General features: G+C 41.5%; 1 protein-coding gene across 4 annotated transcripts; it reads right to left on the reverse strand.

The window, feature by feature from the left end:
- Window positions 1-346: 346 nt before the first annotated feature.
- LOC142388125 (high affinity cationic amino acid transporter 1-like) lies at window positions 347-13,884 on the reverse strand. Of its 4 annotated transcripts, none has more exons than XM_075473047.1 (12): window positions 13,772-13,884; window positions 8,170-8,559; window positions 7,924-8,082; window positions 7,657-7,828; window positions 7,423-7,556; window positions 7,123-7,345; window positions 4,519-4,658; window positions 3,787-3,889; window positions 3,462-3,667; window positions 3,209-3,360; window positions 2,299-2,407; window positions 347-2,198 (listed from the first exon to the last, which is right to left on the reverse strand). In XM_075473047.1, exons 2-12 carry the CDS (start codon window positions 8,537-8,539, stop codon window positions 2,032-2,034), a joined length of 1,935 nt encoding a protein of 644 aa, XP_075329162.1. In that variant the 5' UTR covers window positions 8,540-8,559; window positions 13,772-13,884; the 3' UTR covers window positions 347-2,031. The 4 variants fall into 4 exon arrangements, with proteins under 4 accessions (XP_075329162.1, XP_075329163.1, XP_075329160.1 ...); XM_075473048.1 differs by having other exon boundaries at window positions 8,170-8,562; XM_075473045.1 differs by lacking the exon at window positions 13,772-13,884 and adding an exon at window positions 13,348-13,442.
- Between the last annotated feature and the right edge of the window lie 3,429 nt (window positions 13,885-17,313).

Below are 17,313 nucleotides of genomic sequence, written 5' to 3' on the forward strand. Positions count from 1 at the left end.
CCTGCGATGAAGATGGTATGGTCGCTCCTGGCCCCTTTCCTAAGGGACAGGCTACGTGACTTTGCGGGTTTGATTTAAACGGTAAATACAGCAGTTTTGGTGTTGTGCTGAACAGTCTGTTTGGTAGTTTAGAGTATGCAAAACAGCTTCTGATTATTCAAGGAGAAACAATGGTCAGATTCAGTGAGAGAGGTGGAAGAGGCAGAGACTAAACGTCAAATTAAATGATGATAAAACAACCCTAACCCTTGAAAAAAAACATTGTCCCCTCAAAAATATGATCAGAATATTCTCCCATTACTAGCTGTAGATTACAGTCCAATAATAAAAATGAATGAACAAAGTCTGGGCTTTTTACTTACAGCATTATTTATTTACAGCAGGATCTACATAACAAAGACAACATATGTTGACCAAATATAAAACGTCGGCTTCATAGACACGACATATTTGTGCATCATGCAAACGCTTCCGGGACCCAGGCGATGCTAGGCGCACATGTTCAAACCGGATGAAGCCTGATGTGACTTTCAGACGTCGACAGCAACCAAAACAAAACGCTCTCAGTCGTGAAAGCACAGGTGCTAAGGTTTAAACATGCCTTTGCAAACACAAGACATAGAAAATATTGAAAAACAAACTTTCAAAGCAGGCAGTAATTCATTAGGTTTTGAAATAAAGAAGCTGAAATGCATTTGATATTAACCCATCAAACTGAGCATATCCTGGTAAATAATCTTATTTACAACAAAAAATGACACATTCCTCTCATTCTCTCTGTTAAAATGCTGAAATCTCTTAAAATTAGACTAAATTATAAACACTGCATCTATTTACAAGATTTTCTGGTATTTTACACGTGTAGACCAGTTCAGTGTTAGAAAAATCTACAGGATCTGTTAACAAACAGAACATCGGCCTCATGTATACAATTACGAGAAATCGACTTAAGGATAAACCAACAGCTCCTCTCGATGGATCTTGCATAATAAAATGTATAATGTAATTAATTCACCAGGTGACTGGTGATCAGTATTATTGGACTTGGTTTTAAATAGGATATTTCATCGGTCTTTAGTGAACACACATATTTAGATCTGCAACATTCAGATTTTCAGCTGCCGTGTGGAACTGCACACTCTGATTGTCACCATCAGCCATTCACATTTGACACATTTACACTCGAGGTACAACGTCCCTGCTGGTGCACTACATTTCTGGGTAAAAATGAGTGAAGCACGATTTATGGAGGTAAACCTGAAGCGATATCTAAAACAGATTGTTCTTCACGTCCGTGCGCGCCTGTGAGGAAAAAGGAGAAAATGGCCTGCTCGAGTGAAATTTCCTATAAAAGCTGTAGACTGATGGATGCATATAAAAACTCTGAAGATATAACATTGTTTAGGAAGTAGGCACTTAGATTATATACTCTGAAGTAACGGAGATATCAATTCACATTAGCAGCTTTTTTTATAGAGAAAAAGTGTAATTTCCCCCCAGATGAGGACAACACTGCAGCTTTGGCTCGCTTAACGAGAAGAAGACACAAACATCTTCTCACAGATACGCAGCATACCGGTAACAGAGCAACACGTCTGATCATCTATAGCAGCGGGTTGTATTTCTCTGAGCTGCATGAGTAACGGATAAAACAGTCAGAGTTGTGCTTTTCTCAGTAACAAAAATCCTGTCGAAGCCCCAGAAGGTGTAAATCAGAGGCGCATCTACAATCAATCAGTATTATTATTCTCAGCTCTGCCCAGAACGTTTGTGATGCAAACTGTTGTGTAAACACCAAACACGTGAAAATGTTCACTAATTGTACGCTCAGTGAGCTCAGTGAGCATCAGAAATACATTTTTAAAAAAACTTGACATTTCCTTTTAGCATACTGTCAGTTGAGGAGGCGAGATTACGTTTAAAAACAGATGTTTGTATGTATGTACATATCTACAGTGGGATTCACAGCTACTCGACAAGTTAATATATGTTAGAATAGAGCTGGAGTTGATAAAATAACCTCCTGTTTCCTCATAAATCATCATCTGGGGTGGAGTTTTGTACATTATGCAGGAAGGCCTCCTTCTCCGTGGTCATGGGCTCTCCTCTTATTGTGCACGCAGGTGCGTAGGTGTCAGACCTGCTCAGCGCTGCCTCTGCACTGTTGCGAATCCCATATCCGAAATAAATAATGAAACCTGCAGTTTACGTGGAAACACAAATGCAAAGACATCAGCTTTTTTTAACTACATGAGTTACAGATGAAATAATATTTGAGATGTTGGCCTAAAAACTAACCTAAGACCATCCAGATGGCAAACCGCATCCAAGTTCCTCTATCGAGCTGCATCATCAGGTACACGTTGACGAACATGCTGATGACAGGGACAAAGGGTAGAAAGGGAACCTGTGGAAAGAATGTGGGAATTTAAAGAAGTTACAAATGAACATCTAAACCAGCCTGAAGTGCAGTAAAAAAGAGCTTTTAGTTTGCATCAAATAAAGATATTTTTGGGATATTTGTAGGATAAAATGTAATTTTTTTTATATATAAAGAACACATCTCCAGTTTTTAGTTAGGGCTGTGGGTTGATCTAGTTTTGGGGTTATGTAGGAATGGACTTAATGAAAAAGAAGCTAATTCTGTATGAAAATATCACACCGTCTGTAAAATCAGAAGGTTTTCAGTATTTAAGAAGACTACAACAGGATAAAGATCCTAAAAACACCCCGAAATCCAAAATGGAATACTTCAAGAATTGTCTCCCATCCAAAAAAATTTATGGACAGACCTAAAAAACAAGCTGTAAAATATAAAAAGAATGTATCAACCATAACCATATACCTTTGGGAAATAACTTACAAATTCACAAAAGCAGACATTTTGTTTCCTAAACCTTTGCATACCCTTACACAGTCTGTGGAAGACTTGGATTCACAGCACTGAATGTTAAAACTCTTTTTCTTAGTTGCCAGCATTAAAAAAAAAAAAAAGACAATAATCCTCAAAGGGCCCGAGCAGCTTGTTTAGGGAGACTGGAAAGGACTAAAGGTGCATTTTAAAAGCTGCAAGTTTCAGAGAGAACCTGTTTGTAAGACATCCAACGGGCTGCGTACTTCTCATACAGCATGAAGATGTTTGGTAAAAAAAAACGTGAATGCTTTTATCTGAGAGTGCAACGACATTCTGGAGAAGGAGCCCACTCACCTTGAAGGCCAGCTTGGTTTTGCTCTGTGGCTGTCTGAAGACGATGAAAGTGAGAAGTAGACAGACCGCTGTTACAATACTGAGGATGGCCAGAGACCAGGGGGCCAGGCCTCCCTGAACAGCAACAACACCGAAAACACACACCAGAACACCTGCGGCGGGAAAAAGGACAGCGAATGATGTGCTGCATCAGTAACCAGGTGAGTCATTCAGGCCCTTTCATCCAGTTTGCTCTGATGTGTGTGTTTCTCACCAAGTAAACTGGTGCAGATGTTGACAGAAAGCCCAGACAGGGGCGACGGCTCTGTGTTAGAAGGGAAAATGAGATTTTTCATGGTGAAGTGATCATCTGGCTGCGGTAAAATGTCGATATTCCCCTCGCTGTAAGACTCAGTGATGTCAGGTTCGTCCAGGGTGTTCGCCATCTCATAGGCATTGCTTGGCTGCTCAGGTTGGTACCTTCAGAAAACAAAAAGTCAAAATTAGGCTGAGGAGACACATCCTTAAAGTTTAAATACAAAGCTTTAACAGGTGTGTGTCTAACTGAATGTACAACTGGATATAAAGTGAAAAACTACCGGAGGACCAGCACACAGGCAGCCACCAGAGTGTAGGCCAGCAAAGTGCCAATGGACATGAGGTCAACCAGGTCCTTCAAGTCAAAGAGGAAAGCCATCACAGCTGCGAGACACAGAGGAGACACGGCACACATCAGCCGGACAACTTCAACAAAACAGCAACATAATGCAGACATTGTATTTCTTCTTTAAAGTAAGTCATACTAATAAAGTTTAACATTTAACGTTCAATGCCCAGACAAAAAGGTTCACGTCTATGTGTAATTTAACCACCATCCTCCTTCCACAAGAGGGCACTGTTGCTGCTGGCCACTTCTCAGCTACCTACCAGACAAAAGCCCCGCCACCAAGGTGGAGACGATGGGCGTCTTCCTCTCGCTGACACGTGCCATAAACGAGAAGAGCAGACCGTCGCGAGCCATAGCAAAGATAATGCGTGGCAGAGGAAACATGGAGCCAAGGAGACTAAGCCGAGGAGGAGGCAGAAATTTACAACTTGAATAAATACTTGTCAACTCTGGTTTCACACGAGGCCTCAACCATTCTCAGCCCGGCATCCTGATGAACAGCACAGGGTGCTCTGCTCGGGATGCTGCTGAGTCAGCGCCGTGCATCAAACACTAACTTTGCAGATCTGTCTTTAAGCTGCATCGCACACTTGGTTTTGGTTGAGCTCTGGTGTTGAGGTGAGTGTTGTGGGATCCAGTTAGTCAGTTTAGGTTGTGACCTCACCTGCCACTACACCTGCTGTTACTGTAGCTGTTAGAGGGGTTTTGGTTCGCGGGTTGATTTTAGCCAAGCATTTGAACAGCAGGCCATCCTCTGCCATGGCCCAGATCACTCTGGGCATTGGGAACATGGAGCCCAGTAAACTGGTACAGGGAGAGAGAGAAGAGCATGCCATGCAAGTCAATACAAACAGTTAGAAAGTAACACTGAGGACACATGTCTGGAAAAAAACGTCATTATATGCAAAAGTTTGTCAAAAGCTGAGCCTGAGACGCATGTGATCATTGAACATCTCTTATTTCTGTGGGGACTTTTCCCTGCAGATGTAGTCTCAAGCTCAGAGTTAACCTTCAGATTCATGACAGAGATGCTGGACCAGTGATCCGGTTTAAAGTCCAAGCTGCCTGCAGGATGTGTTCTTCCACATTAAACTCATTTCATTTTGGAACAACAAATACTGCTGATTTTCAGATAAATAAAAGGTCCAAAACAGACAGTTGTCCATAGACTTTAGCTTAGTGCCTCAATAATATTAATATTATAAATCTAGCTCTACATAATAAATACATAACACACGCTCAAAAACCCACTCTAAACAACTTAATGTCAGAACGGGCCATTTCACACCAAATTTATTTTAGAATTTAACTCAATTAAACAGAATTTAAAATTCTGCTCCTCGCATATAAAGCTCATAATAACCAAGCTCCATCATATCTTAAAGATCTTGATATTTTCCCAGCAGAGCACTTTGCTCTCAGACTGCAGGTCTCCTTGTGGCTCCAAGAGTCTCTGAAAGCAGAACGGGAGGCGGAGCCTTCAGTTATCAGGCCCCTCTCTGTGGAACCAGCTGCCAGTTTGGCTTCAGGAAGCAGACACCCTCTCTACCTTTAAGATTAGGCTTAAAACTTTCCTTCTTCATAAAGCTTATAGTTAGGGATGGCTCAGGTGAGCCTGAAACATCCCATAGTTACGCTGCTATAGGCCCAGACTGCTGGGGGACCTCCCATGATGCACCTCTCTCTACTCTCCATGTACATGTGATATTATTATTATTAAGTCTTGATACTATCTGTTGGTTTCCTTAGCTCGGCAAGGTTTTTTGAATTGGTTCTGTATGAACTGGACTGTGAATTGGATTCGACTTGATTATGATTGTATTACAAAGAATTGTCTGATTGTAATTGGCTTGAGACGACGTCTGTTGCGATTTAGCACGATATAAATAAACCTGAATTGAAATTTGACTTCTCAGTTGGTCCATTTCAGCCTAATGAAAATCTAAACTCCAGACAGGACACTTCCCTGCTCCACAGGGTGGTGTTTTCAGTCTGAATCCGTGCTAAAATAGTTTTTAGACTTTTCCATCTGAACTGAAAGTAAAAATGAGCTACACATGGGGTGCACGGGGGAAGAATATGCTCAGATGTCATTAAAAAAAGTCATGTGGGAATAAAATTTGTCTGGCGCGGCACAAACGTGCAATCTGAGGAGAGCATCCTGACATATTGTTGCACAGAGTCGTACTCTTGCTGCACTGCGAGGGAAAGAAAGGATCTCCAGCTGGTGGTGGTTATTGGTTCCTTTCTCCCTCACCTGCACCCCTGATCACAGCTTATTCACCACCTTCTCCTCAGGCTGGCTCAGGGTCGTCGAGACCCCAACAAACCCTCTAAAGATCAGCCTTTTCCCCAGCTCAGAGGATACTGCTGCTAAACTCCTTTCCGTGCAAATCAAATAATTAAACTTTCGAAGTAACTGGACTCCAGTTTATTCATCAAATTTTCAAAGCTGTTAAATTCAGGGGTTTGCTTCAAACTGAATTTTTTAACACACAGTCCAATGACAACAAAGGAAGTAATTTAAATTCATGAAGTTCTCTGACTTTATTGGCATTTTCAAGGAAAATAGAAAGAGACGGAGAGCAGGTGAATATAGGACTGAAATTGGTGCTGCCAATGGTAACGGCAAAATAAAATTCAATTATTTATTTCCATCTTTTTATATAAACGGGGATAGGGTTCCTGCAAATAGGACAAGAAGCTGGCACCAGACTTACACCTGCTCACAAATAGTTTCACACTTTTGGATCAAATAAAGAACTTTTCAATTTGATTAAATGAATTGAGGACTCCATACGAGCCATAACAACAGGATGCAAGTGTGTAACGTAAAGCTCTTTAACCTCAGAATAAATGTATATAATGGAACAAAAAAACAAGCTTTAAGGTGTGAGAAGGCCCTTTGATTAAGCTGCATTAAACACACCCTGGGAATTGTCTTTACCACCATTAGTATCACGAGAATTCGCTTTTTAGTTGTTATGTGACAAGGAAACATCACAAGGCAACTTTCAACAAACTAAAAAGCGTTATTTGTACGTATATATATTTATCTTTACAGGAATAATCAAACAACTCAGCGACACAGTTTGTCGTCTGGTAAATAAGTTTTATGTTTTTTGCCTTAAAGTGCTTAGAGCACTTTGTCTGTAACCCTTAACACTGAGTAAAACCCAATTTAATAAATATAACAACATTCATCATTCAGTGTGCCTGAAATTAATTAGGAATTGACATGCTGACAGGCAAAAGCAGACCTACTTACCTCGTTGACAAAGCACACAAAGAGCCAATAGCCACTGCATAAGTGGCTCCCTCCCAGCCCACATAGTGAAAGGCCACGGGCAAAGGGCTGTTCTTGTCCAGCATGTAGTACGGCATCATCATGGTAAGAGCCGCCGACACGCCGAAGTACGCCACGAAACAGATGAGGAGCGAAGCCACGATGCCGATGGGAATGGCCCTCTGGGGGTTCTTTACTTCCTCTCCTGGGGGTAAACAGAACTGGGAGTGTAAGAGGATACAGCTGGTGTGTAAATCACCAGTTTAATGATTTCATTGTCACCTGTAGTGGCGATGCAGTCAAACCCAACAAAGGCATAAAAACAGGTGGCGGCCCCGGAGAGGACCCCAGTCCAACCGAAAGGCATGAAGCCGCCTTTACCGAGAGCTTCCTCCTCTGGTAAGTAACCAGACACACTGGGGATGAAAAGATTTGCTTGTTTTAAGGAAAAAACACCTCCAGTATATGATTATTCACAGTGAACGTTTTTGGAGCAAAGGTCTGCATTTCACCCACTTGAGGCTGGAGCTGATGGAGGCATTCAGGATCTCCTCTGGGTTCAGGCTCCAGTTTTTTAGGGTTCCTTTAACAAAGCCAGAGATGATCACAAACAGCAGCACTAACACGTTGATGCAGGTGAAAACTTTATTCACCATGGCCGACTCTTTGACTCCAAATGCCAGCAACCCTGTGAGTCATTAAAGAAACAAAAAGGCACACAAGATCAAACGACAGGATAGAAAACAGGATGGAAATGGGACACAGATTCGGTTTGTTCCCGACCTGTCAGGGTGATGATGATGACGACAGCAAAGGCGTCCGGATATTCTGCCAGGACTCCTGGTGCATTCATGGGCATATATTGTCTGCAAAAATCCTCAATGTGCTTCCCAATCAGCTCGTCAAAGGTGGCGCTCCATGCTCTGGCCACACTTGAAGTTCCTGCACAGAGAGAAGCCTTTATGTAAACGGAGAAATAGCAAAGCAAGCGGGACACTCCTTCCCCCTTTTTTATTTCAAATGTCTCACCTATGACATAAGAGAGTATGAGGTTCCAGCCTGTGATAAATGCCCACAGCTCTCCGACTGTTACGTAGCTGTAGAGGTAAGCCGAGCCAGTTTTCGGGACACGGGCTCCAAACTCGGCATAGCACAGACCGGCCAGGACGGACGCCAGGGCGGCGATGAGGAAGGAGAGGACAATGGCAGGTCCAGAGCTGGTGCGAGCAACGGCACCAGCAAGCACGTAGACGCCGGCACCCAGCGTGCTGCCGACACCCAGGGCCACCAGGTCAAATGTGTTGAGGCATCGGGACAAGCGGGAATCGTCCGAGCTGCAGTCCACAACTTTCACTCGCAGGAGCTGCTTTCCAACGCCTTTCAATGTGGCCAGAATCATCCTTACTGGCACTCTGATTCCTGCTGACGACACCAGAGGGGAAAAACAGCGCGCTTTCATTTGTAATCTGCTCATTACACACTTCTCCAGATTTGTGGTAAGCAAAATGTTCTAAAAGATGGACTTTTTTTCCTCTACATCTGGGCCCTCCCAGGCTACACGGACCTCAGGAAGTTGTATGAGTGAAACAGGGATCAGGGGTTCTTCATGCTGTCGAATTTTTACTCAGACACCATTTAATCAAATTCAAATGGACTGAATTGGCATTTATCCAAAGGAGCACTTATGCTAAGGAGCCTTCTGCAGCATTTAATTCAAAGGACACACGTCCAGCTGTGGATTATATACTTTCCATGGAAATAAGGAAACATCAGCGTGTAACTTACTGACTATTTGGACAAGTCTTAGTTCTGTTTCTCTGGGTCTGTCACTGCAAACAGCAATAAGACTCCAGTTCAGCTCATTCCCAACACTGTTGAGTCTACTTGATGGTTTAGGCCAAATATCAATTAAAATGCAAATGAAGAAACATGAACAATATGGAAATGAATGCAGAATCAGCGTAACAATCCAAATTGGAGAATATTTTGTATTGGAAGTCAAACACGGTGTTTGCCGTCTTGTCACATCAGTGTTTACTGATAGAATTACAGATATGCCGCGCGGTACACAATCCTGACTGAGTCCGTACTCACTTTTACAACAGAACACAAAACAGGCTCTTCTGCTTTCACCGATGAACTCAGTTATTCCTGCTTTTGGTAAATAGTTTCACCGAGATTCGCCCTCCAGGCTGCGGGCTCCTTCACGGTCAGCTTCAGATGAACAGAGCAGGCAGGGAGGTTTACATGTAATGCTTTGACATGTGACACACATGCCTCTTTGTGTACAAACCATTGAGGTGTCTGGCTCACAAATAGAACAGCCACACATCACATGGCATTAGGGGCAGCTATGAAAATGCGTTATTGCCCCCTGCAAGACCAAGTAAAGTCTTCTTTAACCCTCAAAAAGTTCTGAAGATTCACATCAAATGAATCCATGACCAGGATTCAGGGTGGCTAAATTAATTAGTCCTGCGGGAGGGATTGATATGAAAGAAAGAATTAAGTATGTGCTCCAAAAATGCATATTTGCAGCACATGTCATAAAGTCTCGAGCATTAAAGAGACCTCAGTGGGAGCCGTTTCCAGTTTTGAGTTGCGTGTCTAATTGGTGATGATCCAGACAGTTGGAGGTGCACTTCCTATTCAAGGTTTTTACTTTTCTTTACAAAAACAAACAGTTCAAACCAGACAGGGAGAAGAAATGTGGCAGCAAATGAATGCAACAAAACTATGACATGAAGGAAAATGTCACGTCAGAGCCCGGGGAAAAAGGCCAGATAACAGCCAGCAGTATAAAAAGACTCGCTGCAGAATGTGCATGATGTGACAGGCAGAGGCTGAGCTAAAAAAGAAGCGTGGGCAGGACGCTGCCCTGCCCTCCTCTCAGCCAATCGCCTGCTTAAGACAAACGTGAGCATGTGGGTAAATTTGAAATAGCAGTCAGTCACATGCCCTTCACTATCAGGCCACGAGTACAATACGTTTGCCCCTTCAAGTGACTTTTCTGTTGGCTGTGACATTGTTTGTACAATGTGCTCCCAGAGTAACCTCAAATGAAACCCGAGAGTTAAAATTAGCATGACCTCAATCAATCATTACACTGGCTTTGTTTGATACGAGTATCTCACCTACACTGATGACATTTCACTGGATTTTCTCCATGTAAATTGATTTTGAAGACAAAACATTTCATCCTTACACTATATTCTGTCCACAGTCAGTCATTACCTACCACACCTACACATTTAGCCATGTCTGGAAAAAAGTGAGCAAGTTGAAATGTTTTAACCTAAATTTGAGATCATTTAAAGACCACTTTGATCTGACTGGGCACGTGAGGGTTTATGTAGCAGCACAACAAAATGCTCGTCCGCCCTTGTGGTGAACTATAAGTGAACTATAAGTGGGATGGAGAAAACAAAGCGGGGGGGCGATCATAAAACATAAAACACATGCTTTACTCAAGCCAAACAAACTGTCCTTTTCAGGCATTTAGGCCTTAGTAATACCTCCAGAGGCCACATAGACTTGACAGCATTAGACATGCAAAGGACAAAGGGATAAAAAAGGCAGTGGAAAAGGAGCGACAGCTTAGGGATGCGCAAACATTCACAGAATGAGGTCCTGGAGTGGCCCCTGAATACCTCTGTGCTTTGATATTACATTTCATTCATGCTATATATGTGTATCATACATATAATACTACATACATATGAATAAGAAGGACATCTTCTTCCTATTCTTAAGTTTTATGTATCAGTAAAAAAAATCCTCTGGTGTTTACCAGCTCTTAAAATCAGAGAAGTATAACCCTGCAGTTATCGACTAAGTCAAGCACACAGAACCACCTTTTTGCACTAATCACTTGAAGTAAACATTTCCTGCACCACAATATCAGTCTTTCACATAGTTATGGAGAAATGCTGCCCTCCATTCTTTACATGAGAGCTGCAGACCTGTTTGAAGCACAGCTCTCTTCGGGTCCTGCCACAGTATTTCAGGTTTGAACTGGATTTGCTGGGGTGTTTGTTGGATGAAAAGCTTTAGATGTCAGACAGGTGGCCTCATATTTAACTCCAGAGTGCTTTGGTCTGGTCTGTCCAAAGGACATTGTTCCAGAAGTCTTGTGGTTTGTTCAGATGCAGCTTTGCAAACCTAAGCTGTGCTGCCATGTTCTTTTTAGAGAGAAGAGGCTTTCTCCTGCAGCCCTTCCACACAAGCCACACCTGTTCAGTCTGTTTCTAACTGTGCTGTCATGAACTTTAACATTTAACATGCTAACTGAGGCCTGCAGAGTCTGAGATGTAGCTCTTGGGTTTCTGACCTTGGGGTGACCTTGCTGGGACGTCCACTCCTGGGAAGATTGACAGCTGTCCTGCATGTTTTCAGCTTGTGAATAATCTTTCTCTCTGTAGAACGACGGACTCCAAATAGTTTGGAAATGACTTTATAACCCTTCCCAGATTGATGGGCAGCAACAGTTGCTTCTCTAAGATCATTGCTGATGTCTTTCCTCCTTGGCATCATGTTAATACACACCTGAAAGCTGCAGACCAGCAAACTGACTAAACATACTTACTGATGATCAAATAACAGAGCAGCACATGGCTGCTATTCAGCAGTGACTCAGCGTAATCTGTCATACGCTTCAGTTTGTATTTACCTCATCTTCAGACCTGCTCAGGACCAGATGACTTTTTATCTCTTAATAATTGAAAGAGGGTGTGTTGTGTGTTTTACAACTGTAAATCATAACTGATTGATATTGCAGTGGTTCACAAAGAAAAGTCAATGTCCCATGGGTCTGACAATAGTCACATTTTAAAGATTCTTAATCATATCATTAAATCATACGGCATCAAAATGGTAGTTACTCTGTCAAAACCCCAAAAAACAAACAAAATCGTATCTTTTCAAATGAATTTGCACACAATCTAAAAAAGTAATGTATCAATAACATTCACTTTTTTACATTTCTTAATATCTCAATGTCATAATTCTTGTTAATCTTTGAACTGAACAAACAACCATTGTTGCAGATATCTAAATAACACGTTTAAAGTATCTGGGGGGAGCATAACACCCCGTTCTCTGCAGTTAGATACTAATATCCAGACTCAGTGGATGCAATTTTAAACGTTGAGTTTTAAAATCTGAAGCTATTCCAGCTTTTTTATCTGAGAAAGACGAGAGGGCATGTGAGAACGTGTCCCATTCAAGCCATCGGGGGAAAAAGCCACAAGCTACGTCACTAACGTGGTCGCAAACATATATTTCCAGGTTGCTTTGCAGGCGTGAGCATAGCAGAGATGTCCCGCTCAATGGACGAGGGAGAGGGCGGAGAGCCATGCAACTTAAAATGATCCAATTTTCAGGAAAACGGACGAGTTGTTTGGGAATAAGGAACTCCTGGAGTGGGTCTAATCTGTGAAGGTGAATTATGTGAATTTCTGGAATGCAACAGACGACCGTAGAAAATGTGTCTGAAACCTAAATGTATAAAAAGATGCAAGAAAAACAGAATGTTTTCGAGAATAAAATCAAATATAAAAATAAATCAAATATCAAGATAATCTGAGGCTTTAATGGTATAAGTTCCTTTTTTAACAGTTAAAAAAAACATCATCTAATGGTCCGGCCCCACAGATCATCAAGTGTGAACCCTACAGAGAAGTCGCCTCTTCCTCTTTTTGTGTTTTATTTGCTGTAACATGTGTTTGATGATCTTCAGACAATGCTGAGCTGTGATTGAGGGGACAGTGTCTGATAGAAAGTGGGACTATTGTAGTAAAAAGCTCTGACATGTTAAGACTTATTTAAAGTAGTGGTGAAAGGGATGACGACACGGATTAAAAACATAAAAAGGTGTCCGTATGGGTTTCTTTTTGTAAGGAAGGCATGAATATATGAATCCATCCTTAAAAAATGTCTGACCTACTTATCCAAAAATGATCTGTTCCAAATGTGCAATTTCCACAAACCACCACAATGTCGACTGATACACGAGTTTTATTGACTATTCGTTTGATTTACGCAAATACGTCAAAGTTTCACAAAGTTTAGATGTTGCAAAGCCTTAAAAAAGGAGCAAATGAGTAAAATTCATAAACAATTTAAAAGCAATTTTTTTTAAAAAAAGGTCAAACCCAGTCATATATGATGTTTTCCTAACCTCAGCTTTCATTAAGCTGTGCAAACTACCTGAAGTGATGAAAACTGGACAAGAAGTTTCATTCATGTGCAGTGTGGGTTCACATGAGTTCACCCGGACAGCAGCTGGGAACTTTAGCGCCTATAAAAGGAAATGTTTCCCCCCCTCACACCTCAGACCTGAGGGGGGAAACAGACGTATTTTAAACCGTGGAAACATTCACACAACTTCTTCAAATTCATCCCTAAACAATGGATTATAAAATGTCTGCATGGAAGTCAACTACACAAAGAGTGTTAAAGCATGCAGAGGAACGCACAGGGGCTTCTCTGAGGTTCTATTGCATCAGCCGAATGATTATTCCGTCTCTCCCATGTGCAAACAGCTTCCTTATGGAGGAAACAACGCCGAAGCTTCATTTCCCTACAATAAATCCATTTAGAAACAACAGTGTAATCATGAGCTCTTACTTACTTTATAATGAGCTTCTGTTTAGTTTTTTTTTTGCTTGAAAGGAATGCCCCCCCTCCTGAAAACCCTGACAGATGAGTCGGTAGGAAGGACACGCGCACGGAGGTGAACACTCCTCTCGTGGACAAAGTGTGACGTCAGCCCTGACCAACCCAGCCCACACAGCTCTCTGGCTCCACCCGGTGAGCTGCAAACACAACCTGCGACCGCTAGATGGCAATGTTTACCAGCAAATACTCCCACATCTCCCCGATTCTCGGCATTATCTTGAATGGTGATCAGAAAGATCAATGTGCCTTTCCCTTTAAAAAGTAGCCACATTGTCCATCTGTATGCCTATGTTGACACCTTTTTTTTTATGCTTTCCTTTGTTGCATGCAAAGACTCACACCTACTGCGGATGATTACACAGTAATCTCAGTAACACAGTTGGGGCGGCGTGGTAATGATCTTCGGTTTTCAGTTCGGGTCTTTATAGATAACATACATATGCGTTAGAATTTGAGTTTGCAGAAAGATCTCATAATATTCAGTAGAAAAGTCACGCTTGTAACAACTAAAATCTCCAACCATCCCCAGCTGTAGAGAATCCTTCCTGCAGAGCAGTGCTTTTTGTTCAAACCAGCAGAGGTTGTTGAGATCAGTTGGAAATTCAGATTGCTTCATAATTTCCTTCATCTGTAACTACTACAAGTATCAAAGCTGCCGAAGACATAATTGGTAAGAAAATTGCTTTACACTGCCTTACATTTGTAGACTTATGGCTGACTGCTGCTCATCCTGTGGGCCAATTGTGGGTTGCTTTGATAAATGGGAAAATAGGTGGTCTTAGGTGATTTTGAAGTAATGCAGTTCTGGAAGAACTTGGGAACAGATGTACTTCAAAAGAAATGCTAAAGCAGATATTGCTGCATTTTGTTCTGTTCGGGCAATCTAACTGTGCATTTCTGGGGAGTTGTTCACTTGAAATGATTCTAACCACTTTGATAAATAGGAGCTTCCGAATTATGCATGAATGTGGTTTGTTTCTACAGGCCACTATTTCCCAGCTCTGGTTACCAAGAGCTTCAACACTTTTATCACAAGCTTTTATATTGGGACATTGTAGACTTTGTAGATACCAGGAAAATGCACCTGCCCTCTGTGCTGGAACCAGTCTCAAGTCCAAGGCTGAGTGTAATAGCAGAAAGAATGACAGCACCCTGTGGACAACAGCCCCAACACCGAGATCTATCTTATTCTTGCCCACCCAGAGTGCTCCATTAAGACGCCACGATTTTTACCCTCATATCATTCACATTAAAAGCAAAGTTTTAAATCCGTATAATCCCTGGGGCCAGAGAGTCTTCCTTCTAAAGAGTTATACTGACATCTGAGGAATAACATTGTAGGAAAATTCATTTGTTTGCCAAGAGTTTTACGATAAGACTAATATCAACTAAATAATTAAGACTTTCAGTACAGCACAAACACTGCAAGCCTGTGCTGTAAGGACAAAAGAAATGCAATAGGAACTCCAATAGCTCCACTTGTGCCTGCTCTGTGTTCCAATTACCTTGGAGTCAGAACTGAGCAACATCTTTTCTCCAAAAATAAACACCTATTGATATTTAAAAAAAAAAAGAAAGAAAAGGATCTTCAAAGATTCCTTTAAAGATCTGAAAAAACAGATGTTCTGCATAACAAAGAACATCTTTGACCTATATTCACAAGTTACCACACAGTTTCCCAATCAAAAGAAAAACTGTAGTCAGACAGTAATTACGCTCACGCTCAGCGAGCATGAAACAACATGAAGCAAACAAAACAACAACAAAAAACTCTGGAAGAGGTCTATGTGCTGTGATTTCCCTCATCCTGTACATTAATGTAGCATCTCTCGTCACCTTTAGTCTAAAATAGATCAATAAAATGAAAAATACGTCACCTTTTTACATTTCCGGAGACCAAAATGATGCATGTCCACTCCACAGCAGAATCACGTCTGGCGACACTTGATGGTTTGTGAAGACCGTGCAGGTTATGTACATCACGTTTCAAACATCATGTTATTTTCCTGTTCATAAAAGGAAGATATATTTAGAAGGACGAGGTAAATTAGGAGGATAAGGTTTAGGATAATCCTGGTTTAGGATTTCTGTGAGATCAAGCTCCTCTGGCTCATCTTGCTTTTTGCATTTTGGTTTTCTGTTGCTACTTCTGTCACCTGTCCTTGTTATCCTCAGTTTCTCATATCTTGTCTCAGATTGCCTTGTCACCACTTGTTTCTTGTTGAATCACCCTAGTAATCACCCTTCCTGGTGTATATATACTCCTTAGCCTTTGCAGTTCCTTGTCAGATACTTGTCGTATACACTTGTCAGGCCTGTCTTGCGTTTTCTCAAAGCTTTGTGTTATTATTTATTTATTTTGTTGGTTTTTGTGTCTGGATTCCCTGCCTTGACACTGTCTTTTGGTTTGGGTCTTTGTTAAATAAAGCTCTGTAAATCTACCTCCAACCTGCTCTGGCTCTCCTCTGACTACACGTCGCAAACAGTTTCCTAGTTTCCTACAGGACTCCAATTCTGAAATGAAATGACAGTGATGTGTCGGAGCCGTCCACCACCCCACCTGCCCCCTAAATAATTAAATGAAGTAGGAACAGAAGGTGCATGTAGACCCTGTGTGCAGGCATGCTATTAATAACCGTGTATATGAACCCTTTTACACTCGTTAGGCGTACATGCATCATCACATGATTGTATGTGTGTAGATAAGTATACTTGTGTCTGTTTGTCTTTATGTATCAATGTTTTCTACGTTGCTTGCTTTCTGATGTTTTGTCTTTCTGTGTTGAGGACATTAGGTTTATGTGTAATGAAATGTTCTACATAAATACAATTGGTAATTTGCATGTGTTGGGGGGGTAAGAAAAAAACAGAAAAATAAGTAGGTGATACAGTGCATTGCAGGTGTTTGTGTTCTCTGCAACGTGTTTTCTTGGTGACTGGGTTGAGTAAGTGGCAACTAGTCATTACAACTAGTCTTTAGTAAACCTGTTGCAAGGTGACAAAGATGAACAATCAAAGACAAACTAGGTATTCTGGGGAGCTCATGAATATTGTTTTCTGTGTCATCAGTGGTAGGGATTTTATTCAGAAAAAGGCCTAATAGGACTATGAAGAGAAATGTTCCATGAATCAAGCCAAGAAATGCAACCTTTGACTGTATTAGTATCAAAGGAGGCTAAAACTATCAAGGACACTGTGTTACCCTGCTAGAAAAATTGAACTAGCTGGTCTAAATGAAAACAGGCTGCATACTGAGTGCCTACAGGGTTTATCGTTCCTGAAAACCACGAGGCATCTGTCTCCAAAAACAACAATATTCTTGTTGCTGTTGCTCATATTCAAGAAACAAAAGCAGAATAATCTGATGTTGTCGGTATAGATTTTCAGTCATCCAGGCCACGGTGATCCTAAGAACTTGAATAAAGGCATCTGGACTTTTTTTTTTTGTTTGGTTAAAGGAATCTATCCTTACTGGTTGTCCTTGATTCCTGTATT

Source organism: Odontesthes bonariensis, chromosome 9, assembly GCF_027942865.1.
Source record: "Odontesthes bonariensis isolate fOdoBon6 chromosome 9, fOdoBon6.hap1, whole genome shotgun sequence".
NCBI classification, from domain to species: Eukaryota; Metazoa; Chordata; class Actinopteri; order Atheriniformes; family Atherinopsidae; genus Odontesthes; species Odontesthes bonariensis.

What these genes read in the sequence shown, in the direction of transcription:
- LOC142388125 (XM_075473045.1), bottom strand. Translation starts at nt 13,384, where the DNA reads ATGAATGAAACTTCTTGTCCAGTTTTCATCACTTCAG. An exon ending in CATCATCATCACCCTGACAG is followed by an intron (nt 7,829 to 7,923) that starts GTCGGGAACAAA and finishes AATGACTCACAG; the next exon opens with GGTTGCTGGCATTTGGAGTC. An exon ending in TGACTGCATCGCCACTACAG is followed by an intron (nt 7,346 to 7,422) that starts GTGACAATGAAA and finishes GTTTACCCCCAG; the next exon opens with GAGAGGAAGTAAAGAACCCC.